This window comes from Trichosurus vulpecula, chromosome 1 (assembly GCF_011100635.1).
Source record: "Trichosurus vulpecula isolate mTriVul1 chromosome 1, mTriVul1.pri, whole genome shotgun sequence".
Classification (NCBI taxonomy): domain Eukaryota; kingdom Metazoa; phylum Chordata; class Mammalia; order Diprotodontia; family Phalangeridae; genus Trichosurus; species Trichosurus vulpecula.
Window position 1 is genome coordinate 8731511 of NC_050573.1, and position 25377 is coordinate 8756887.

Here is a 25377-nt window from a genome sequence, read left to right on the forward strand (position 1 = left end):
TTCCTTAGTAAAGCAGATCAGAAGAACCTGGGCTTGCAGCGTTCAGTGAGCTGGTTGTCGTTGGTTTTACACCCCCCACAGCAGCTGCTAGCCGGATTGCTGAAACAAGTAGGGAGGCACTGGAGTGCTGGAGTCTACTGAGGAGCGTTCAGTGCTTACAGAGGAGGAGAGAGGAAGCTTCTTGAGGTTGCACAGCTTGGGAGGGCTGAGCTGGGAACGGAAACTGCTCCCCTTCACTTCCCATACACAGCACAGCCTCTGGGCGGCTGATGAAGAAGGGCTCAAATCTGCCTCTGAGGCTGACTGCCGGCAGGACCGTGGGCAGTGCCTTGACCTCCCTGGCCTCAGTTCTCCCATGTGTAGGACAAAGGATTTGAGGAGATGATTTCTCAGGTCTCTGCCATTCTCTTTTCTGTGTTCTGTTCAGACATTCCCTATTCTCAGGCCCCTCCCAGCTCTGACATTCCCTGTTCTAAGGCTCCTTCCCCCCAGCTCTGACACCCCCTGTTCTGAGGCCCCCCCCAGCTCTGACATTCTGTTCTAAGCTCCCTCTCAGTTCTGACATCCTGTATTGTTCTATGTGCCAGGATGTTCTATGATCTTGCCAGGCCCCAAGGGGTCTTAGTGATCCTGAGGAGGTCAGAAGAGGGTTCACCCTTCTAATCAATTTGAGGCTTCAGGAACACCTCCAGAGTCACGGGTCCCTGCCAGTGTCTGGGAGGGGCCCTGAGGCTTGAATGCTGCCAGTACCCGACCCCCAGGAGGATGTCAGATGCACCCGAGAAGCCCAAGGATGCTCGGGATGGCTCGGTCCGGCAGTAGAAAGCCCCAAGCCCTACCCCCACCCCCATACCCTCAAGCAGTCTCCACCCCATACCTGGAGCAAAGTCAAGCCAAGCAAAAATAACCCTGAGCAGAATTGACTCAAAAAATAGAGGCTGGCTTTCACAGTTACTCTGAAGGTGTCAGCGGCTCTTTAGAAGAAACCAGAACTAATTAATTATGAGGAGTCAGTCAGGGAAGCAACCATTCCCATTGCAAATGTATTCTGCTCCCTCTCAGGGCACTGACTGACCCTTTTCTGAGACCTTGAGGAGGAGGAGGAGGAGGAGGAAGAGGAGGAGGAAGAGGAGGAGGAGGAGGAAGAGGAGGAGGAAGAGGAGGAGGAGAGGAAGAGGAAAAAGGGAAGGGGAGAAGGAGGAAAGAGGAGAGGAAGAAGAGGGAGGAGAGAAGAGCGGGAGGAAGGAGGGTAGAGAAGAGGAAGAGGAGGAGGGAAACAGGAGAAAGGAAGCAGGGATGCTAATACAATGGTGGAAGAGGCAAAGGAGCTAATCCATCTAGGCTTGGTGTCAGGAAGTTTTTTCCTAAAAATCAGACCAGCCCCGAAGAAGAATGGGCTGCCTTGACAGGTAATGAGCTCCCCGTCACTAGAAGTCTGCCAGCCGGGGCTGCTTGGCTACTTGCCTTGTGTGTCTCAGAGGGAAATCCTTGCTTGGGCCTGGCTTTGATGTTTCTGAACTTTTTCTCAACTTGGAGTTTCTTCGAGGAAACAGGAAGAAGAAAAGGGGGAGGGAGGAGGAAGGGACAGAAAAGGAGAGAAAGCAGAGGAGTGGGAAGGAAGGAGAAGAAAAAGAAGAGAGGAGGAAGAAAAAGAGAGGTCTTTGGAGCCACGAGAGCCTCCATATGGGCAGCGAGTGGGAGCAGGCGTATCTGCGCATGTGTACGGAGGGAGCCTTTGAGGGAAGAGCAGGAAGATTTGGGTTTGAATCAAGGCTCTGCTGCTGCCTTAGTCAGGTGTGACCTTAGACAGGACCCAGTTCTCTGGGCCTCAGTTTCCCTGTCTGTCCACTGCAGGGGCTGGACTCTCCTCTTCCCGCTCAGATGCTCCAGGGTTCTGGGATTCCCCTGGATCGTGATTCTAGGCTTCGCCCTGCTCTTGCCCAGGCCAGGCTTGGAGGGAGGGTGCTCTGGGTGGCCCCAGTAGCTCAGGGCCCGTTGGGAGGCTACCGGCCACCACCTGGAGCGGCCTGCTCAGCATCAGGCCCCCACCCCCACCCCAAACGAAGAGCTCCCTGGAAGGAACTCAGATGCAGCCACAGGAAAGAGGAGGGCCCCGAGGGATCTGCTAATGAGTTGAGATGAAAAGGCCCTGAGTCTGCCCAGGCTGCCAGCAGAGACCAAAGAGGAAGGCGGAACCTCAGCCAGGAACAAGGGGAGGCCAGGTAGCTAGGAGCCTGGGCCCCATCCTTTCCTAGAGTGCTTCTGGGGTGGGGGGAGTGGCCCTGGCTGAGTCCCAAATCCCGGTGATACAGCCTCCTCCCAGCCAGGGCTGGTGAGACCCCCAAATCTCCAAGGCTGGTTCTTGTCCCCAGCAACTGCTGACACCCATGTCTTGGAGGGGAGCAGGCAATTTGGAGGATCCGTGGAATGCATTCTCCTGTTAGGAGAACCTCCTCAAGGGGAACCTCCTTGAGGGCAGGGACTCTCTTACTAGCCGATATTGGTGTCCCCAGCATTGAGCACAGTGCCTGGCACATAGCCCTTAATTAAGGCTTCCTCCATCGTTAGTCGTCTATCTGACTCCTAAGGTTCTGCCACGAAGAGCTCCATTTCCACTTGGGGGTTGAAAGGGTCTGTATTGGGGCTTTCCCTTGGAGAGTGAGTACTGGTTCAGGATGTCTCGGGACCTTTTCCCAGGCAGGAGAGCCCCTTCCCCACCCCCTGACCAACGGATGAGGAGAAGTAGCCACCCAGGGCTCTCTGTGGGACACGCACGAGTATTTCCCAATGTGGGATTTTTTTTGAATCGAGGGAGAATCATATGTTGCTGTGTTTAAATAAAACATCAGCTAAAGCTTCAGCCACCCACCCGCCCACCCACAACCTGGGCCCATGGCGACTGGGAAGAATTCTGATTTTATATAACTGGGCAGATGGGGAATTGATGGCCTGGGCCATAGGCCCAGGGAGAGTTGGAGGCCTGACCTCCCCGAGGCTTGTGCCAGAGTGTGTTCGATTGGCACTCAGAGCCCCAGGGGAGCAGAGGATTAGAAACACCCCCACTCACAAGCAACTACAACACAGCCATTTGGAGCGCACTGAGCTGCCCTGGGAGCCGGGGATCTGAGTTCGAGTCTCCCGACACTTACATGCTTTATGACCCTGGGCAAGTCACTCAAATCTCTGAGCCTGATTCATCATCTGTGAAAAAGGGAAGAGAGAATTTTTGCTGCCTCTTCTTGAGAGGGATGGGGAGGATGGCATTCGGCAAACCTTATAGAAACGGGAGTTACTGATATGACCTTTATTACACTACAGTGAGCCTCAGTTTCCCCATTGGTTAAATGGGTTGCTTGCATTGCAGGGCTATGGTATAAACCTTGGAAAATGACCCGGTGGGTCTGGTGTTCTGGCCCCACTCCAGCCGGGCAGTGTCGGGGAGGAGAAGCCCCAGGAAGGGGCAGCCAAAAAGCTGGCTGTTAGATGGCAGAGAGGGACCCCCCCCTCCCGCTCCAGCCTCTCCCTGAGCTGGCTCTGTTCTCAGCCGACATCTGGGAGCCCCTCAGAATTCCTTTCTTCCCTCCTGTTCCTCCTCACAGACGAAAGAAAGACTGGAAAGATTCTGTGAGAAACGGAGGCCATCTGCTTGATATGAGAACCATCGCTCTGCTGAGCCCCTCCCCCACGGCCGCCCCCACCCTCCCCCGCATTTCTGCAAATGCCGGCACCAACCCGTTGCACAGGGACATTCCTGCCCATGACACCGCTCTCCTGCATGGACCCCTGCATGCCCTGGAAGGCCTCTGCCCTCCCCCAGTCACACTCCGGCTTCCCTGGCAATGAGATCCCATTTCTGTAAACTGCCTCCTGCCTGCGACCGCCATGGCTCTCCTGCAAACATCACCAATGTCTTGCAAACTCCACTGCAACCCTGCAAGGGCCATTATTTACCTGAAAACATCATTGCTCTCCTGCAAGGAACACGGCTTTCCTGTAATTCTTTGAAGCAGCTCCTGCAAACACCACTGGTTTTCTGCAAGTGCCCTTGTATTCTTGAGAACACCAAGCTATTCTTGCAAACACCTTCACCCTCCTGCAAACACCTTCTCCTTCCTGCAAACACCTTCACTCTCCTGCAAACACCTTCTCCTTCCTGCAAACACCTTCACCTTCCTGCAAACACCTCCTTCCTGCAAACACCTTCACCCTCCTGCAAACACCTTCACCCTCCTGCAAACACCTTCATTCTCCTGCAAACACCTTCTTCTTCCTGTAAACACCTTGTCCTTCCTGCAAACACCTTCACTTTCCTGCAAACACCTTCACCCTCCCGCAAACACATTCATTTTCTTGCAAACACCTTCATTCTTCTGCAAACACCTTCTTCCTGTAAACACCTTGTCCTTCCCGCAAACACCTTCTTCCTGGAAATACCTTCGCCCTCCTGCAAATACCTTCACCCTCCTGCAAACACCTTCTCCTTCCTGTAAACACCTTCACCCTCCTGCAAACACTTTCACCCTCCTGCAAACGCCTTCTCCTTCCTGCAAAAACCTTCTTCTTCCTGGAAACACTTTCACTTTGCTGCAAACATCTCCTTCCTGCAAAACACCTTCACCCTCTTACAAGCACCTTCACCCTCCTGCAAACACCTTCACTCTCCTCCAAACACCTTCACCCTCCTGTAAACACTTTTTCCTTCCTGCAAACACCTTCACCTTCCCACAAAAACACCTTCTCCTTCCTGCAAGCACCTTCACCCTCCTGCAAACACCTTATTCTTCCCGGAAACACTTTCACTTTGATGCAAACACCTTCACCCTCCTGCAAACACCTTCACTCTCCTGCAAACAGCTCCACCCTCTTGTAAACACCTTCACCCTCCTGCAGACTTAGTCATATTTCTTCCAACAGCATCTCTCTCCTCCAAACACTTTCACTCTTCTGCCATCACATTCCTATAGACGGCACAGCATTCCTCCAAATATTATCACTCCCGCCTACCCACCCACCATGGCTCCCTTGCAGACATACTCAATGTTCCCAGCTTATCTCCTCCACTGCTGTGTTTCCTGAAATCCCATCCCATTTCCACACATATCATGGCTTCCTAAAAACATCGCCATTCCCCGGCAAACACTTTCACCCTCTTGCAAACGCCATCTCCCTCCAGCAAACACCGGTGATCTCCTGCAAACAGTATTACACGCCTGCAAGTTCAGCCTTATTCCCACAAACCCCATCTCACTAAGACAAACACACAATCTTATTCTTGCAAACCCCACCTTTCTTTCGCAAACACCATCAAATTCTTGCAAACACCATCATTCTTCAGCAAACACCGTCACATTCTTGCAAAAATAAAATCACTATCTTGCAAATGCCATTCTATTCCTGCAAAGGCCAGTGCTCTCTTGGCATATAGTAGGTGCTTAGTAAATGCTCGTTGACTTGCATCACTGGGCACACTTGTTCAGTCCTCTGATAGATGCCCTCGCTCTCACTCTGCACATATACCATCAAACCCTTTGATCTCCTACAGACACCTTTGCATCTCTGCCACTCTCCTGTTGACACCATCACATCTCCCCCTGTCTACACCACTGTATTTCTTTCAATACTAAAGCATCACTGCAAAGACCCACTGTCACCCGTATGAAAATATCAATGCATTCCCCCGAAACAGCAAATGGTGGAAATGTTCACATGAGGCCCAAAGAACTAGCCAGTTTGGAATAGATGGATCCCTTCACAGAATCATAACGTGAGAGCTGGAAGGAATATTAGAGACTTCCTACTCCAATCATCTTCCAGATTAGGGCTAGAATGGGGAAGGGACTTGGCTAAGGTTACCCAGCAAATTGTTGGCAGGGGAGAGATTAGAATCCAAGTCTTCTGAGTTCCAGTGAGGGACTCATTCTGCTATACCAGACAACTCACAGTCACGAAAAAAAAACAATCGATAGGTTAAAATGTTTATTTTTTCAGCTAGTGTTTGTCCAGGTGTTAGCAGATAGGACAAGGTCCTTTGGTGGAAACTGAAGCTCAGAAATGTGGAGCCATAACCACAACTGCTAATGCAGAAGGAGGGGAAGAACAATCCCCAAGTTACTGACTTTTGTTCCTGGTTTGTGGGAGGGACAAACAATAAACAAGTTTTTGAATTTTGTTCTTGGTTATATTCTTGTCTATAGAAGGGAAAAAACAGTCAGCAAATTTATGAATTTTGCTCCTATTTATACTCCTATTCCCATACGTGATTTATTGCTGTTCAGTTGTTTGGGGTTTTCTTGGCAACGATACTGGAGTGGTTTACCATTCCCTTTTTCAGCTCATTTTACAGGTGAGGAAACTGAGGCCAACAGAGTTATGTGACTTGCCCAGGGTAAGTGAGGTTGGATTTAAACTCAAGTCTTCCTGCCTCCAGGCCCAAAGCTCTGTCCACACCCATCAGATGGGGTTGATGGTGGTTTATTTGCAGAATGGCCATCGTGGGCAGAAGAGGGAAAGTAGCGTTATGGGAGGAGAAAAAACTGGTTTATTGTTTATGTTTGCATTGGAGAGGCTGGTGACGGCCTGTGTTTACTGACTGGAGTCTGTGGCCAGGATAAATGATAATCTGTGCTTGCTGCTGTGGGGAGGAGGGCGTCAGGAGACCACCTCCTAATCATGCAAGAAGAGCATCCAGGAGGGTCATGGACACAGCAGCTAAGCCTGTTGCAAAAGGGTAAAGGTGGCTATGGCGACTGTCTACCTTACCTAACTGTGCCTCAGTTTCTTCATCTGTAAAATGAGGGGAATTGGACTAGATAATCTCTAAAGTCCCTCAAAAAAATCACCATTGTTGGCAGTGAGGTGTAGTGGATAGGGAAGTGAGATGTAGTAGGGAACCAGCTTTTATTTAGGAAGACCTAGGTTCAAATCATGCCTCTGATGCATACTGACTTGTGTGACCCTGGGAGAGTCACTTCTCAGTGTGCCCAGGAACCTGGATAAAACAGGGCTTCTTAACCTGGGATCTGTGAACTTGGAGGGGAAAAATTACTCCTTTCTTTCCTCCAAACCTTAATGGAAATTCAACATTTCCTTCCATTCCGAATTAACAACAAACACATGTGATTCTGAGAAGGGGTCCAGGGGCTTGACCACACTGACAAAGGGGTCCATGACCCAAACTTGGCAATGAACCCCAGGTCTAAGGGTAGATTGGATGCTCTGAGTCCTGCACTTTGATTCCCCACCACCTGCTCTTTCCTCTGATCCACACTATCTGTGCTGGCCAGGACGAGTCATATTAGCTCCGAGCCCCCAGGCCACCTTCCAGGAGGCACGGTGGAAAGCCTTATCGGAAGACCTAGATTAGAATCCTACTTCAGGCTCCTCTCAGACACCTCCAGCCGTGTCTGCCCCTCCCCCAAGGGGAGACTCTTCATCACTGCTGAGGCAAGGCGAGGGAGAGGAAGAAGAAGAAAAATGATAATAGTAACAGTAATAATATACATTCCTATAGTGCTCAATCTCATCTGATCTTTTTTTGAGAGGCAGTGTGGTGTACTGGCTAGAGTACCTGACTTGGGGCCAGGAAATCCAGCATTTAAATCAGATGTTGACCTTTACTTCATACAAGCCATTTAACCTCTCTGAACTTCAGCTTCCTTATCTATAAAATATGAGTTTTGGGGGGATGTTTTCTGAATCCATCTCGATCCATGGCTCACAACAATTCTGGGAAATAGGTTCTATGGGTATGGTTATCTCCATTTTATAATTGAAGAAAATGAGGTTAAGTGATTTGTCCAGGGTCACACAAGTAGTAAGTATCTGAGCTCAGACTTGAACTCAGATCCTCCTGACTCTAGCACTCTATTCACTGAGCCACCTATCTGCCATGGCAGCCCTCTGGGCAGGGGCTGGGCCCTGGGGCTCCGCTTCTCCCTGTGAGCCCTCATTTGTCCCTATCTCTGGGGGCTAGGCCAGGGGTTTTCAGCCCTCCATCAGTACAGGGACTCCCTTCTTCCTCCCGGTCCAGAGTTCTGGGCACGGAGCCAGCAGCCTCTCTGGTCTGGTGCAGAAAGCCTCCTTTGCGCCTCCCCCTCTGGCCTCTGGACCGCTGAGGGTAATGAGGCTGGAGCAGGCACCGAATCCATCACGAGCTCATGAGATCAGACTCAGCTGCCAGGGACCTCAGGGGTCTTCGAGTCCAGACTCTCGTTTGACAAGGGAGGAAACTGAGTGCTCCGAGCATCAGGCAGTGCCACTGGAAAGAACACCGAGGGAGGAGAAAATTGAATTATTCTTGACCGAAAATTGAAAACCAAATTAACAGAACAAGTCTATGTGCAGTCATGGCCTGATCATCGAGTTGAAGACAGTTTGCAGGACAGGGTGTCCGAACCCTGAGCCTGAGAGGGACCAGGGCTGCTCTGTGTGCAGGGCAAGGGAGCCGGAGAAGTGGTGGGGAGAGGGCAGAACCCTCCTGGGGGGCCGGACCAAGGAGCAAGAGCCACTGAAGGTCTGTCACATGCTGATGGCACGCCGGGGGGCCATGACCATCCCCATCCCAGAGGAGGAGGCTGGGGCTTAGCAAGCTAACGTGACAGGTTTTTTTTTCTCTCTCAGCTAGCTATAATCCCTCAGAGGACAGGAACTGTTTCTCTTTTGTCTTTGTTAGCTAGAGCACCTGTTGTTCCGTCCTTTCAGTCGTGTCTGACTCTTCATGACCCCATTTGGGGTTTTCTAGGCAAATATTCTGGAGCGGTTTGCTATTTCCTTCTCCATCTCATTTTACAGATGAGGAAACTGAGGCATGCAGGGTTAAGTGACTTGCCCAGTGACTTGTCCAACTAGTAAGTGTCTGAGGCTGGATTTGAATTCCGGAAGACTCCAGGTCTGGTGCTCTGTGCATGCCACGGAGCAGCTAGAGCCCCTAGTAGGTGCTTAATGATTACCTGATGGATGATTATATATAAGAGCTGTTGTCTTCTTCCCTATTAGAATATAAACCCCTTGGGGGTGGGAATTACTTCACTTTTCTTTTTGTAATCCCAATGCTTAGTGCAGGGTAAAAGCCTTGGCAACAGATTAGAGATAGGGAAGGGGGAGAAAGAGTGAGGAATGAAGGTGACTCCCAGGTTTTGAGCCCAGGGGACTGGGAGGAGGCTGGGCTCTCAGCTAACTGTGGGGAAATTAGGAGCAGGGATGGGCTTGGGGAAACGACAATGAATTCAGTTTTTAACATGTTGAGCTCCAGGTGTCTGTGGGATGTCTAATTGGAGATGTGAGACTGGCAGTCTGCAGAGAGGTCAGGGCAGGATAGATAGGTTTGAGAGTCATCTGCACAGAGATGGTCATTAAATCCATGGGAGTGAGGAGACCACCTGGTGAAATATAGGGGGAGAAGAGAAGAGGGGTCCAGGACAGATCCTTGGGGAACAGCCGCGGTTAGTGGGCATCACCTGGAGGAAGGTCCAGCAAAGGAAGCTGGGAAGGAGTGGCCAGGTAGGCAAAGGGGTGTCATGAAAACCTAGAGAGAAAGGAGTGTCCAGGAGAAGAGGGTGATGGATGGACTGTGTCAGAGCCTGTAGAGAGGTCAAGATGGATGAGGACTGAGGAAAGCACATTCGTCAGCTTTGACAATTAAGAGACCGCTGGTAACTTGGAGAGAGTGGTTTCAGGGTAGCGGTGAGGATATTGCTTTGTGGACCTTGAAGTCCCAGATCCAGAGGTAAGTCGATTGTTTCATGATCAGAGCCAAGTGCTAAGTGAGATCTTGGGGAGGGCAGGAGAAGGGGCCGGTCAAGATGGGTTGTCTGGAAGACGCGGTCATATGGTCATCTTGTCAGTCTGTGAAACATAGGGACAGGTAAGGACTCAAGTCCATGCAGGTTGGTCCATGGCGGGTGATAGTTTTTCTCCAGAGGAGGTGTCAGTCTGGGTAAGGGTCAAGGGACCTCCTGGCTTTAATGGATGGCTGTGTATTTGAACGGTTTGTGTGGAATAAGTGGAGGGAGGGCTGGCAGAGCAGGTGAGGAAAGGATAGAATTCTCTGCCCTGATCTCAGCATCCTCCACCCCTGTCTGGTAAGGAGATGAAGAGAGGTCCAGGCAGGGCTCAGCAGAGGCAGGGAGGCAGACACTGAGAGGGCACGGCCATCAGGAGGTCTGAGAGGGGCTGGCAGGGGCTCCTCCCAGGCTCCCAGGATCACGGAGGCAGAAGAACAGAAAGGACCCCCAGGCGAACCTAGAACCGAGCTGGAAACCTCTGGGACAGCCCCACCAAGTGGTCCCCGGCATCTAGAGGGAGGGTGGGTAAAGGACTGAGCTTGGAGTCAGGAAAACCCAAGTTCAGATCCTGCCCCAGACACTTCCTAGCTCTGGGACTTTGGGCAAGTCACTTACTGCTGTCTGCCTCAGTTTCTCCATCTGTAAAATGTTAATAATAGTAGCACCTACCTCCCAGGGTCATTCTTGAGAGGATTGAATGAGATAACACATGGAGAGTGCTTTGTAAACGTTAAAGAGCTATGTAAATGGGAGATATTTTATTATTTATTAGGAGTCTTCCTCCTTATATCTTCCTCCTCCCCCTCTTCCCCTTCCCTCTCTTCTTCCTCCCCCTCCCCTCTTCTTCCTCCCATCCTCTTCCCTCTCATCCTTCCTCTTTTCCTCCTCCTCCTTTTCTTCCTCCTCCTCCCCCTCATCCTTCCCCCTTCCCTCCTCCTTTTCTTCCCCCTCTTCCTCCCATCCTCCTCCCCCTCATCCTTCCCTCTCCCCTCCTCCCCCTCATCCTTCCCTCTCCCCCCCTCCTCCTTTTCTTCCCCCTCCTCCTCTCCCTCCTCCTCCCCCCTATTCTTCATCATCATAAGAGGCACCAGGGGTTAGCAGACATTGGGTCAGAATCAGGAAGACTTGGGTTTGAGTCTTGCCTCCAACACAGACTGGCCGTTGGGCCTGAACCTCTCAGGACCCCCAGACACCTCTTGGGCATTCAGTGGCAGAGCAGGCGATGGTCTTTGCAGGTACAGGGAGCTCCCCACCGGGAACACCCCGATCCCACCAACACCCAAGTCAGATCCAAAGATAACGGGCATTCACACTCCTATTGGGCTTCAAGGTTTGCCAATCACAATGCATTCAGTAACCTCCATCAAGACTCCCACGAGGCAGGTAAGGTTTGTTACTATGTGGAAACCAAGGCCTGCAGTCACACAGATAGGCCTCTGCCTCCAAACCCTGGGCTATGCTCCATTCTCTTTGTTAGTTCCTCCAGCTGAGTTAATGAGCTAAAATATATAACAGGCTTTGCAAACCTTATGTTGCTCATTGAGTATTAGCTGGAGCTCTGAGACTTGGAAGCTGGAGCTTCCTCTGGGGAAGGAGGCGGGCAGGGGCTGGGCCGGGCCTTGAGGGGACCTGTCCAATGACTTGGTCTTGCTACTGGCAGATTTTTTTTTGTCAATCTCCATAATTAAAGCTGAGCAAACTCTTGAGCTGGACTGGGGCTCCCTAGGGATCCTGGCGCTCTCTGATGAATTATTTATCCTGATCAAGAACTCAAATCACGGTGGCGGAGGAAACGGCCTCAAAGCCCTGCTGTACCACCAAGGACTCTGGGGAGGATGCTGGGGAGAAGGGGCTCAGCACAGGGGGAGGTCCTTAGCTTTCTAGCTGGGCCCACAGGAAGGCCTGGCTCACTCCCTCCCCACCCTGAGGGTGGCTCCTGGAGGCTGGACGTGACAGGTGCTGCTGCCCTTGGGTCAAGCCCATCACCCAAATTCTAGCCCCAGCTCTGATGCTAATTTGCTGTGTGATGGTGGGCAAGCCCCTGCCTTTGTCTGGGCAGCAAGCACACAAGCTTCTTTTCTCATGTGCTGCTTTACTCACTGGGTTGTTGCCAGGCTCCAATGGACAGGCAACCTTCAAAGCACCATTTAAAAGGTGGTTATTATCATCATTTAGTGCAAACTGAAATCTCAGTTATTTATTTTATTTATTTACTTATCTGTATATCTGTCCATTCATTAGTTCATCTATCTATCTATCTATCTATCTCTCTATCTATCTATCTATCTATCTATCTATCTATCTGTTCTTCTGTCTCTGTCTTTCTGTCTCTATTTATTTTGGGAAGACCTTCTGGGTGAGAAAACTCCCTTTATCAACATAGGCCGGCACCTTCTCATCTTGAAGAGTTACTTAGGGTTGGTGAAGTGACTCACATACGATGTGTCAGCAGTGAGACTCGAAGCCATCTCCAAGGCCTACTCCACAGTGCCTCTCCAGATATCCTCCTCCTCCTCATTACTACTGTTACTCACTGTGTGGTAGCTCCTTGAGGGCAGGTTCTGTTTTGTTTTCCTCTAGGTTTCCCTAGCACCAGAACAGTATCTGGTCCATGTCCGGTGTTAAATAAATGTTGGTGGAATGATTGACATATTGCTTGGATCAGTGAATAAGAGCAGAATGGGCTTGGTGCCTCTCTCTCCCAGGACGCCGTTTCAGGAAAGCTCTCCTTTCCCTTCAACTCTCTCCTCCACCATCTCCTTTCCAACTTTCCCCTACAATTCTAGAATGATGAAACATGTTCAAGTCAATTTTGCCATTGTTCCTGGATAGGGCATGCCAACCTACTCCTCTACTCACCATCCCAGTAACTTCCTGGACTAAAGGGCCCCTCTCTGGCTGCCACTCTCCTATGTAGACTGTTTCCTGCATGCTAATGCTTGAGGGTAGGGACTGTCTTGCCTTTCTTTTTGTTTGTGTCTCCAGAAGTTAGAACATAGCAAATGCTTAAACATTTTTTTATTCTTTGTTTTATTTCTTAGCACAGTGCCTGGCACACAGTAGGCACTTAGTAAATGCTTGTTCGCTTGACTTCATTCATTCATGGAAGGTTTCCTAGGAAGATATAAGCCTTTCCAAAAAGGGAAGATGTGGACTAAATTGGAGATTTCCACCCAAAGGGAACTTTAAATTAAATAATCTAGTGCCATTCTCATTTTCCAGAAGAGACGGCTGGAGGTCACCAAGAGGAAGTAATTTACCCACAGACCTCTAACTATGTGGTAGCCCAGTCTTGCTTCAAACCCCGAGTTGAAAAGGAGGGGAGAAGGCATCCGTGATGGAATCGGTGCCTCAAAGGATTAGCACGGGAAGGATGGATTCTAGGGGCTGTTTAGTCAATCTCACTTTTCTCTGAGATGAAACAATGGAGACTAAAATCCCGAAGTTTATGAAGGGTAGAGATGTGACTCCAACCCGAGATCTCTGAATCTCCTCTCAGTCCAGCATTCTCTGCTCTGTTTGATGCTGAGATGAGGCCAGACCCCAGTCTGTGGAATCCTCCTTCCCCAGATAATCTCCTGGGCCATTGGGGAAGGCAGGGTTGGTGCTGAAGAATAAAAACAGCCGTTCTTACCACTTGTGGGGAGCAGGAATCTTCCTCTGTTTTTGGAAGAGCTTGTGCTGATGTGTTATTTATGGCTAAGGAAATTTCCATCCTAGACATTCCAGGCTGCTTTGTTCTTAAGACTGAATGGGTTGTGTGTCCATTTTAATCAGAGGCAGGGTCAGACCCAGCTCCTCCTGGTTCTGTTGGAAAGCTGTCACCCCCATAGCCCTGGTGGTCCTTTGGCCACTTCGAGTCCCACTGAGGCTGTTGCTCCCCATTGCTCTCCCAAGGTCAGGACTTGTGGGCACTATTGGGGAAGGACAGTTGCAGAAATCCCATCTGTCCCAGAGAAAGACCTTTGACAGTGTCTGGGAGCAGCAGTCTCAAGGCTTTTTCCAGGGGAGGGCAGTCAGGATGCCAAAGGCACCTCAAGATCATGCCTTAGGAGGGTAGTTGAAAGGATTTGCTGTTATTCAGCCATTCTTCAGTTGTTTCTGACTCTTTGTGACCCCATTTGGGGTTTTCTTGGCAAAGACACTGGAGTGGTTTGCCATTTCCTTCTCCAGCTCATTGTACAGATGGGGAAACTGAGGCAAACAGTGTGAAGTGACTCGCCCAGGGTCACCCAACTAGCAAGTGTCTGAGGCCGGATTTGAACTTAGGGAGATGAGTCTTCTTGCCTCCAGAACCAGTGCACTATCTATTGTACAATCCTGCCCCAGATGAAGGAAGTGAGGATGCTTGTCAGGGAGAAGCCTTTCCAATCCCCTCTTTGTTCTAGCACCCTCAGTTAATTATTTCCTTATTATCCTACTTGTAGGTTGTTCTGTACATATCTGTTTGCATGTTGTCTCCCCCTAGAGATCACAAGCTCCTTGAGGGCAGGGGCTGTCTTCTGCCTCTTTTTGTATCCCCAGTGCTCAGTACAGGGCCTGGCACATAGTAGGCACTTAATGAATGTTTACTGATTAATTGAATGAGAAGACTTAGGGAGAGGACAACAGCCATATGCAGGTAAATGAAGGGCTATCATGGGATAGTGTGGTTAGCCATATGCTGCTTGGACCCAGAGAGGCACCGTGGGCGAAGGTGATAAAGATCTAGGTGTAGTATCAGGAAAAGCTTCCTAACAATCGGTGCCAGTGTGATGAACCGCCTGGAGAAGAGAGGGGCTCCCCTTTGTCAGAGGCCTTCAGGAAGGAGGCTGGGGACCGTTGCTGGGGCCATTGTGGAGGAGACGTTGTTCAGGCCAGGGAACTTCCTTCCCACTCGGGGAGTCTTGGCGAGGCTTTGAATGGCTGGGTTTCTGACCCTTTGAAGATGATGAGGATGAGCTCCCATCTGTCTATGACAGAGTCCGAGGTCAGGCTGCCGGACCAGCACTTGAATCTGGATCTCCCACCTTCAACATCAGGGCTCTTTCCTCTAGGTCTTGGGTCTGGATCTTGGGTCTCGGTGTCAGTAACCATGAGGCAACGTGTAATTGGTCTCGTTTCTAGATCCCTGGACTTGGAGTCAGGAGGTGCTAGGTTCAAACCCCATTTGCGACCGTAATTAGCTGAGTACCTTTGGGCAAGATGTTTACCTCACCTGTGGAGTGAGGTAATTGTTTTTTTAACTGGTTAAGTGACTTCATTGACCTAGGGGGCCTCTGGCGGATGAGTGATCGAGTCAGTCACAGAGTCTGGACCAGCCCAAGCTTCCTGACTCCCAGGCAGAGGTGGGGTGGGATGGACCTGATGGGTTTTTTGGAGGGGGCTAGTCTTGTCCTCAAAAGTGGAAGGGGGAAATAGGTTTTGCATGACTTCATATATATAATTAATATCTTATTGCATGCCTTCTCAATGGCTGTAGGAAGGATGGGAGGAAAAGAGAATTTGGAGCTCAAAATTAAAAAGAGAATGTTAAAAATTAAGTAAATAGATAAATAAATAAAGTGGAAGAGGGAGGCAAGGCAGGGCCCCCTGAGACCTGAGCAGAGCTCAGCTCTGCCCTCATCCCTCCCTTCTTCAAAGTTTGCATGATCATAGACTGTCTGAGCTGGACGGATGCTCATTGGGCGATCTGACCAAGAAACCTTCCTCCGACAGAGCTCACACTTCCTCTGCTGTGAGACCCCCAGGGAAGGGGAGATCACTGCCTCCTGAGGCAGCCCCTTCCCCTGGGGACAGGTCTCCCTGTTATCCAGCCCAGACCGGCTCCCACCCATTCATGGCTCCTGGGTCTCTCTTCTGGGGCCACGAAGAATACTTGGCCCATCCCTCTTTCCCAACCTTGAACGGTCAGCCCGTCTTCTCCAATCTCTTCTCTAGACCAGCCATGCCTCGTTCTTGCTTCCTGGCCAGCCTAGAGTTGGTGGGGCTTGGGCTCAGGGCCTGATGGGAAAGAGGGACCCAGTAAAATTCCACCTTTGAGGCTAAGCATGAGTCGCCAGCTGGCAAATCCTGTAGGGACGGTAAAGAGATGCAGGGAGAGTGTGGGCAGGGCCCCGCCTGAAAGCTCTGAATTCCAGATTTGGTTCGGCCCCGATTTGCTGCATGACCTTGGGAGATCTACTCCCCCTCTCTGGGCTGCAGATTTCTCCGAGAAAGAAAGGGGCAGGACAAGACACGCACGAGATCCCAGCTACATCTGACATGAGGCACCAAAAATGACAGTTTTAAGCTAAAAACAAATGCAAGATACATCCTGCATCCCTCATCTACCCTCCCAACTCCCACCCAGGACCATAGGGATAAAATAGATCCTAGTTTGAGCCCTAGAAAAACAACTTCCTTTTTGAGTGGCTCAGGGTGAGGAGCCTTGGATGTGGAGTCAGAGGGTTTGGGTTCGAATCCCAGCTTGGCCCAGTATAGCTTTGGTGACCTTGAACAAGTAAGTCACTCTCACTCTCCAGGTTTCTGTAAAAGGAGGCTGGGTGGGTGGACAAGAGGACCTCAGAGGCCCTGCCCCGCTCCAGGACAGTGTGCCCACCGGGCAGTCCCGACTGTCCACTTTTGTCCTATATAGGACGAGGTCTGTTTGCACCTCCAGGGTCTCTGCCAGCACCATCCCCCCAAGCATGCCAGGGCAAGCGGTACTGCCCCATTTTCCAGATGGAGAAACTGAGCAAGGCGAGTGAAGGGAGGGGAAGAGCCGGGGAGCAGCTTCCTGGGAGAGTCATCTGCTCTGTAGGAGGGTGAAGGCTCAGCCAGTGTTATTTATGCCCAGGCTGCCTTCTGGGCGGATATGCAAATGAGAGAGGAAGCTACTGAGGCTGAGCCTGTGAAAGGGGGTGTGTGCGTGTGTATGTGAGTGTGTGTGAGCTTCTGTTTGTGCATGTGAGCACATGTGTGTGCACATATGTGTGCTTGTGCACCAGCATGCCCCATGGGCATTGTACACCTGCATATAAGGTGTGCATGTGTGTGTAAGTGCATGAGCTTCTGTTTGTGTGTGTGAGCACACATGTGTGTGCATATGTGTACTTGTGCACCAGCACGCCCCATGGGCATTGTACACCTGCATATAAGGCGTGCATGTGTGTGTAAGTTCATGAGCTTCTGTTTGTGTGTGTGAGCACACATGTGTGTGCATATGTGTACTTGTGCACCAGCATGCCCGCAGGCATGAATGCGTGTGTGAGCTTCTGTTTTTGTGTGTAAGTACATGTGTGTGCACATATGTGTGCTTGTGCACCAGCATGCCCCATGGGCTTTGTGCACCTGCATACACAGCGCGCATGGGTGCACTAGTGTGCATGTGTGCAAGTGTGTGAGCTTCTTGTGTGTGAGCACATGTGTGTGTGCGCAAATGTGTACTTGTGCATCAGCATGCCCTGCAGGCATCATGCACCTGTGTACTCAGGCATGCATGCGTGTGTGAGCTTCTGTTAGCGTGTGTTTCCCAGCTCTGACATCCCCTGCTCTGACCACCCCTCCCCTCCCAGCTCAAACAGTCTCTGTTCTTCAGTCTCTCCCATTTCTGGAGCTCTGTGGTTCTGAGGGGGCATAGTGAGCCATTCTTGGGAAACGAAGGCAGGGTTGGTTCTGGTCAGAGAGTGCTTCGTCCTCAGGCAAAAGCCTGGTCCTCGGTCTCAGAGCAGGGGAGCCTCCACCCCCTCCTGTGTCACGAATGGGGAGGGGTGTCAGGCACAGGCAGCCCCTGGGGCCGCCCTGCTGGCCTCCTCTGTTCGGATGCTGGGGGTGGGGGTCCGAGGGAGAAGAAGAGGGCTTGTTTGTGTCTTTTCAGCCTGGCTGCCTCTGCTGATCTGAGGCTGGGCAGAGGATCCCTGGGCTCCCGAGCATCCTAGCAAGAAGAGACCGGTACGGCGATTTAGTCTGAGCTCCTCCCTTTACAGTGGGGGATTGTGGCCCAGAGAGGGCCAAGAGCTTCAGACAGGGCCACACAGCAGCCAGTGATCCTTCTTTCTGTGATATAACAGATTTCCTTAGAGACAGCAAGGGAGACACAGTGGATTGGGTGGGTGTTAGAATTGGGATCGGGAGGATCTGAGTTCAAATGCTGTATCAGACACATTTTTAGCTGTGTGGCCCTGGTCAGGTCACTTCTATCTGCCTTGGGGATAATAATAGCACTTCTCTCCCAGAGTTGTTGTAAGGATCAATGGGATGTTCGTAAAACGCTCTGTAAACCTTCAAGTGCTTCTATTATATGCACGTTACATGTTACACTAATACATAAGTTACTAATATTATCACGTTCCAAATGAAGCGATCACGACCCACACAGGTCCGCGCCTTGTCGCAGCTCACACAGACAGTAAGCGGCAGGGCTGGGATCCCCAGGGTCCTGCGTGCCAGCTGGGCGGCTCTTCCTCTGAGCTGGTCCCAAACCCTGTGAGCTCGGGTGTCAGGGGTATCTAAGCTGGTCCTAGAGCTCACATCGACTCCTGGGAGCTTGTTTGGCTTTCTCTGGGATCCACTGTGTGGGCACCACTGGGAAAGACTCCTTCCCGGGGAAGCCTGGGGAGCCCCTCCGAGACTCCCGGCGTCCTGTCCTCCGTCCTGGACGGCCAGAATCCCTCTGCCTTCCCTTGCTGTTTTAGTTGTTCCAGGACCCCATTCGGGATCTTCTTGGCAGAGATACTGGAGCGCTTTGCCATTTCCTTCTCCAGCTCATTTTACAGATGAGGAAACTGAGGCAAACAAGGTAAAGTGATTTGCCCAAGGTCACACAGCTAGTAAGTATCTGAGGACAGATTTGAACTCAGGTTTCCTGACTCCCGGCCTGGTCCTCTCTCCACTGCACCACCTAGCTACTCTTCTTCCCCTTGCTAGACAGTATTACAAGCGTGGACTGAAATGTCCTGAATTAGAGCAGACTTGTGAAAGGTGAGTGGTCAGGCAGCTTACTGGAGGGCCTGTGGGTTTGGGAAGGTAGGGCAAGGATTTCCCCCGAGGAAAGCCAGGCTATCAGGAGGCAGGAAGGCACACAGGCCTTGGAGAAAAGAATGAGGTAAGGTTCTTGAAGGCAGGTTCTGCTTTTCGTTTTTCTCTTTATCAGTTTGTACAAAGTAGGCACTTAACGAATAGCTTTTGAATGAATTAGTGAATGGATGGCCGAGTGAATGAATGAATGAATAGCTTAATGAATAGAAAATGAATGAACAAATGAGCAACTGAGTGAATGAATGGATAATTGAATTAATGGATGGATGGTTGGATGGTTGGATGGATGGGTGGATGGATGGATGGATGGATGGATGGATGGATGGACGGATGGACGGATGGATGGATGGGTGGATGGATGAATGGATGGATGGGTGGGTGGGTGGGTGGATGGATGGATGGATGGATGGATGGATAGGTGAATGAATAAGTTTAGTATTCAGTCCCCAGAACAGAGGACAGGCCTGTTCCCTGAACCTATAGGTCCTGAAGGCCTGAGTCTGTCCAGGCCTCAGAGCACACTGTGGTATGAAGGGGTGAGGAAGGATGTTCTAGGAAACCACAAAGAGCAGAAGCTACAGAGGCAGAGAGATCCTGCTGTGGCTGGGAATCGCCAAGTCTCTGCCAGTCAGAGTTGGCCTGACAGCTTGTGTGGAGCAGGGGCCTAAGGGCTCCTATCTTGCTGTTCATGAGATGGACCTCAGGCTCTGCTCTCCTCATGGGCTATGCAGGGAAGGGGAGGGCTTTCTCTTCCCCCACTCTTTTTCTCAAGCCCTCTCTGTGGTCCCCAGCCCAGGCTCTGGGAAGAGAGTCACTGTTCTGGGATCTCCAAACCTCTTTCCTTTCTCAGGGGCTCCCCTGCAGCAAGGTGAGGGAAGGATTATTACAGGAAGGAAACAGAGTGAGGGAGTGGAGGAAAGGGAGAGATAGAGGAAGGAAAGAAAGATTGAGGAGAAGTGAAAGAAGAGGCAAAAGGAGATAAGAGAAAAGGAGGAGGGAGACAATGAAGGAAGGAGGGAAGAAGGGAGAGGGGGAGAAGGAAGGAGGAGGAAAAAGGGAGAGAGGGAGAAGAAAGGAGGAGGAAGAAACAAAGATGGAGGACTTCTTGGAGACCTTCCAGCCCCTCCCCACATTGTTTTACCAAGGAAGCAAGTGGATTCCTTGTCACCCTGCAGACATGCCCGCAAAAGCCCTTTGCAGTATCAGGATTATTATTTCCGTATAACGGACAATGAAGCAGCCTCAAAGGGGTCACCTTACTCATAATGAATGGAAATACATCTATTTATACTAAGTTGGTAGACCTGGGATTTGAACCGTGTTCTACTGACTAAAAGCTGTTACATGTGCTCTAGGTCTCCCCTCTTGGGACGAGATCTCTTGCTAAGCTAAGCTCGGCTTCTAGAAGGGGGATGAGAGTGGACAACTGACATGGGCACCACTCTCAGGTTGGGGAGAGGAGGGGAAGCCCTGGGGATACAAGCTAGTGTCAGGGGGAGTCTCAGGCATGGCGGACAGTTTGTGCAAAGTGGGACACATTGGACTCTGGCTATCGTTTTGGCTACAAGTGGAATGTGGAGGAAGGCTGGATGGGTGAGGGGGTACCAGGTTATAGAGGATCTCAGCCCCACCCCCACCAGCTAGTTTAAGGGAGGCAGTGGGGAGGCCCTGAAGGCTCTTGAGCAGAGGAGTGATGTGGTCAGACTTTTGTGCCTTAGAAGATGACTGACCAAGAGAAGACCCAATAATCTGAAACTTTGTCCATTCAAGAATGCTTTTAAATGAATTCATATTTCATTCATCAAAGCAGCATCTACATACATTTGAAAACAGAAAAGCAGGTTACGGGAGAAAGATTATTGATGGAGCCTATGGAACGTCCATTTATTTATAGACTGACATCATCATTCGTAGGATCCTTGTAATCACACTGTGGCACCCAGAAGTCCACAGGCAGTAGGTTGGACTTCTCAGGCTGGACAATTTCTAAGGTCTCTTCTGTTCTCGGGCCTAAGATTTTGGCTCCCAAGAACAGACCTAGGAACGGTAGGGGAGTAGTGGGCACCAAGGAAAGGCCAATTCAGGCTTTCCGGTGAGAGCTATTTGGAAAGGTAATGAGTTTTTCATTGCTGGAGGTATTCAAGTGAACATAGAAGTTTTGCTTGTTGGGAATGTTGTATAGCTCTGAGCCCAGGGGTCTGATTGCTAGGATGTGTCCAGAGGGGGACTCCCGGCTGGGTCCTCCCTCATTTAGCTGTGACCTCCAGAATTCTCAAGGTCTTGTCTCCCAACTTCATGTTGTTGGGCAGGCCCTGGCTTGTGGCAGACTATCACAGAGAATACAAAACCATTACTGCCTTCATAGGACCTATGAACTTCAGAAGCTCCTCCCCCAGGGCTTGTGACCTGCTGGTCCCTTCCTTGACTTGTGAGAGTCATCCTGGCCTTGGATGCAGAATGCTGCTGGAAGACTTGAATTCAAATCCTCTGGCTAATTTCCTGGGCTTATTTCCTTCATTGTAAAGCAAGGGGGTTGGATAAATGGTCCTTGGGGTCCCCCGCAGGCTTGAAATCCATGATCCTGGTTCCTAGTCACTGGGGCCATTTTGGGGGTGGAAAATTTTAAAATTTGATCCTGCCAAATAGTCCCATTTCTTAGGCACTTTCCTCACCACTGCTCTGGAAGGGAGGTGGTGTCTGGGTGACCCTCCCCATTTGATGGACAAGGAAACTGAGTCTCAGAGAAGCTCTGCCTTGTCCACGATGACGCAGAGAAAGCTGCAGGGCTCAGATTTGAACCCATATCCTTGGACTTCCAGTCGTGAGCCCTTTCCACTCCCTCATACCAACAGAGCAGTGTAGGCCCTCCTCCCTAGGCCTTTGTGCCAGAGACATGATCCTGGCTCCCACAGACTGTGCCTAGGCAGTGCCAGGTGTGATGGCTGCTGCTGAGCCAAACATGCTCCTAGCACCAACCTGGGGAAAGTCTGGGGGTCTGTTCCTCTGGGCTGACCTCCCTGGGTGCAGAAACCCAACACCAGGTGGGTGCTCCCCAAAGAGGGACCCGTCCAGCTGCAGCAGCTCACAGCATCTCTTGCCCACCCATCCAGACATAACAGCGTCGAGTGTCCCAGCCGGGGATGAGGACAAGGCAGACATGCAGCTGTGGGAGGGGTGAATTGGCCTGGTGCTGCTGAGGCTCTAAGGAGGGCTCCCAGAGACAGAGGGCTTCCGGGGGACTGATAATGACAACAATAATAAATAGCACATATTGGGATTTAAGGTTTACAGAGTAATTTGCAAATATTTCATTTCACCCTCACCAGAACCCTGGGAGGTAGGTGTTATTATCCCCTTTTGACAGATGAGGAAACTGAGGCAGAGAGGAAGTGACCCACTCAGGGTCATACAGATAGTAAGTGTCTAAGGTAGAATTTGAACTCTCATCTTCCTGATTCCAAAGCTAGTACTTTATCCAGTGTGTCACCTAGCCCTAGGGCTTCTTGAGGCTGTTCGGTGGTGGTAACCTTGGGGGGTAGGGGTGTAGACTATGAGGTGTTGAGTGTGTGTTCGTGTGTGTGTGTGTGTGTGTGTGTGTGTGTGTGTGTGTAGCAAAAGGTATTAGGGGTGGAACTGCAACCAGGACAAGGGAGAGAAGGGCAGGCTCTCTGGGGATACAGCTGATGGGGGAAGAAAGGGTAGGACACGTCATGGGAAGGTGGAGGATGGAGCCCAGGATGTTGAAGGCGAGCTCAGCTAGGAAGGAGCTCACCTGGGACACGGCTGCTGTTGGTGCTTGTTTGACACCCTGGTTCAAAGCTCTAGCTGCCTGTCCTAGTTACGGCTTCCTTGGTGGGGAAGCTATCTAGGTCGGAAGATGTGTCCGGTGCCTGGCGCATGCGCTGCTTTGGTGGGGCGGTGGTACCTGGCCCATTTCTGGGCTCTGTGTCTCCACCCCACCTGCCACCGCTGTCCTGTGTGCCAGCCTCAGTTCATGTGCCAGGTTCACCGTCTGAAGGGTGTCGCCTTACCTTGTTCACCTGTGTCCCTTCTGAGTTTTGCCCTCCCCACCTCGGGGCTCAAGTCTGGGGTAGATAAGCCGGGAACGGCCCCGGACTGCAGCCACGGTTCGCGCTATATCAGTTAGCGGCAAGAGAACGCTCTCCCAGAGTCCGGGCTAATTCCCGCCCTATTTTTGTCTTCTCTTCTCTAGGAAGCAAACTGCTGATCTGGGTCCTCTGCCTGAACATTCAGTCCCGAGCGGATTCGTGCCCCGGGGCCTGCGTGTGCTACAGAGAGCCCAAAATCACCACCAGCTGCCAGCAGCAGGGACTGACCGCCATCCCCGCCGCCATCCCAGCCCAGAGCCAACGCATCTTCCTCCACAACAACCGCATCACCCAGGTCGGGGCCGCCAGCTTCCGCTCCTGCCGCAACATGACCATCCTCTGGATCCACTCCAACGCCATCAGCGTCATCGAGGCCACCGCCTTCGCCGGCCTCGACAAGCTGGAGGAGCTGGACGTCAGCGACAACGTGAACCTGCGCACCATCGCCCCGGCCACGTTCCGGGGCCTCCGGCGCCTGCACACGCTGCACCTGGACCGCTGCGGCCTCCTGGAGCTGTCCCCCGGCCTCTTCAGGGGCCTCTTCTCCCTGCAGTACCTCTATCTCCAGGACAACAACCTCCAGGCGCTCCAGGACGACACGTTCCTGGACCTGGCCAACCTCACCTACCTGTTCCTGCACGGTAACGGCATCCGGAACCTGTCGGAGAACGTCTTCAGGGGCTTGGTCAACCTGGATCGCCTCCTCCTGCACCAGAACCAGGTGTCCCGGGTGCACCCCAGGGCCTTCCACGACTTGGGCAAAGTCATGACTTTGTACTTATTCAACAATAACCTGACGGTGCTTGCGGGGGAGACGATGAGCCCTCTGGCTTCCCTGCAGTATCTGCGCCTGAACGGGAACCCGTGGATCTGTGACTGCAGGGCCAAGTCCCTGTGGAGCTGGTTCAAGCAGTTTAAGGGGTCCTCTTCGGACCTCGAGTGCCGTCTGCCTCTACGCCTGGCCGGGAAAGATCTGAAGCGGCTCCACAGCTCGGACCTGGAGGGCTGCGTCGACCCTGTCAACCAGGTCCGCTCGGGGACGAAGATCAGACTGGGCAAAGGACCTACCGCGGAACCCCTGCCGGCGGGGCCCCAGGACGGCCCTCTGAAATGCTGCCAGCCAGAGGTGGACAAGTCTTTCATGTATGAAGCCACTGGTCATGGGGGACCCCACTATGGCGGATCTCCCTCTGGCAATGGCCGGAAGGACAAGGAAAACATGTCCAAACCCAAGATGGCAGAGTCCGACACTGCCAAAAACGCCACCCAGAAGCACATTAATGACTCGCCCTTTGGAACTTTCCCCAGCAACGTGGAGGTCCCTCTGACCAACTTCCAGCCTGACCTACTGGAGCCTGGGGAGTCTTCGGTGGCACCCCCTCGCCGGAGGCCTGGCTGCTCCCGAAAGAACCGGACCAAGGCTCAGTGCAGAATGGGCCCCACAGGCAGTGGCAGCGGCGGCGGCGGCGGCGGCGGCAGCAGCGGCAGCGGCGGCCTCCTGGCACCTGCTCAGCCCCGCCTGGCCCTTGGCTTGGTTCTCCCAGTGCTGGTGCTCTGGACTTCGCCGTGGTCCTGTTAATGGTTCCTAGGGAAGGATAGCACCTGCCACTGTGGCTGGGGCAAACCCAGAGGCTGGGGCCACAGGGGAACTGGATGCCTTTATAGAGAAACCAGGTGTATATAAAGCGCATCTCCCCAGCCCCCTAAAAGGGGAGTTAAAAGGGAGGGTGATGCCTGCTTTCCACAGAGGAGCCAATCTTGAGTGAGGTCAGGCACACATGGGGCTTCTGAGGAATTTCCTCTGAGCTTCTCTGGCCCCCGACTGGCCCTTGAGGAAAAAGTTCTCCCCTACAGAAACACACACACACACACACACACACACACACACACACACACACCCCATAATTTTTAAAACAACATAAAAAGACTCACCCCAGTCGTTTCTAAGTTGGAATCCTCCCTAAGGATGTTGCAAGTTCCTGTTTGCCAAGGCGGTGTGTTCATCGCTCTCTCCGGAAGCCTGTCTCTGAGTATTGCTGTCCGCCATTCCCATCTCGATCATGCCATGTTTACAGGGGGCATCGGTTCCAGAATGCTGCTTCCTACTCAGACTGCAGTCTATATAAAAATATACATTTTATTTTCCTTGTGTCAAAGTATAAAAAATATAAAATAAAGATTTCCTTTTCCTACACTGTTGACAACGTGCCTGTGAGGCGGCCTCCTCCGTTTGCTTGGAAACGTGGGTATTTACTTTGGTAGGTCAGGTTGTCACGAACACACTGCTATGGGGGCTCCTTGACTAACCCAGGCCCCAATCCACTGATGCCTTTCCAGATGGTTCCGTGAGTGGCTAGGGGCCAAAAACAATCGTTCCCTGGTGAAGCCTTAGACAGGCATGACAGACACATGGTCCATTTCTGGCGCTTTCTTTGGGCATTCTTTTAGGAATTTACCTTCAAAAGCCCTGGGTCCCGGTCTGAAGATGC

The 25377-nt window shown here is 51.6% G+C and overlaps 1 protein-coding gene across 1 annotated transcript; it reads left to right on the forward strand.

Annotated features, from left to right (window-relative positions):
- Window positions 1-22656: 22656 nt before the first annotated feature.
- On the forward strand, window positions 22657-24746 carry RTN4R (reticulon 4 receptor). Its single transcript, XM_036756727.1, has 2 exons — window positions 22657-22906; window positions 22993-24746. Exons 1-2 carry the CDS (start codon window positions 22657-22659, stop codon window positions 24465-24467), a joined length of 1725 nt encoding a protein of 574 aa, XP_036612622.1. The 3' UTR covers window positions 24468-24746.
- The last annotated feature ends 631 nt before the right edge of the window (window positions 24747-25377 follow it).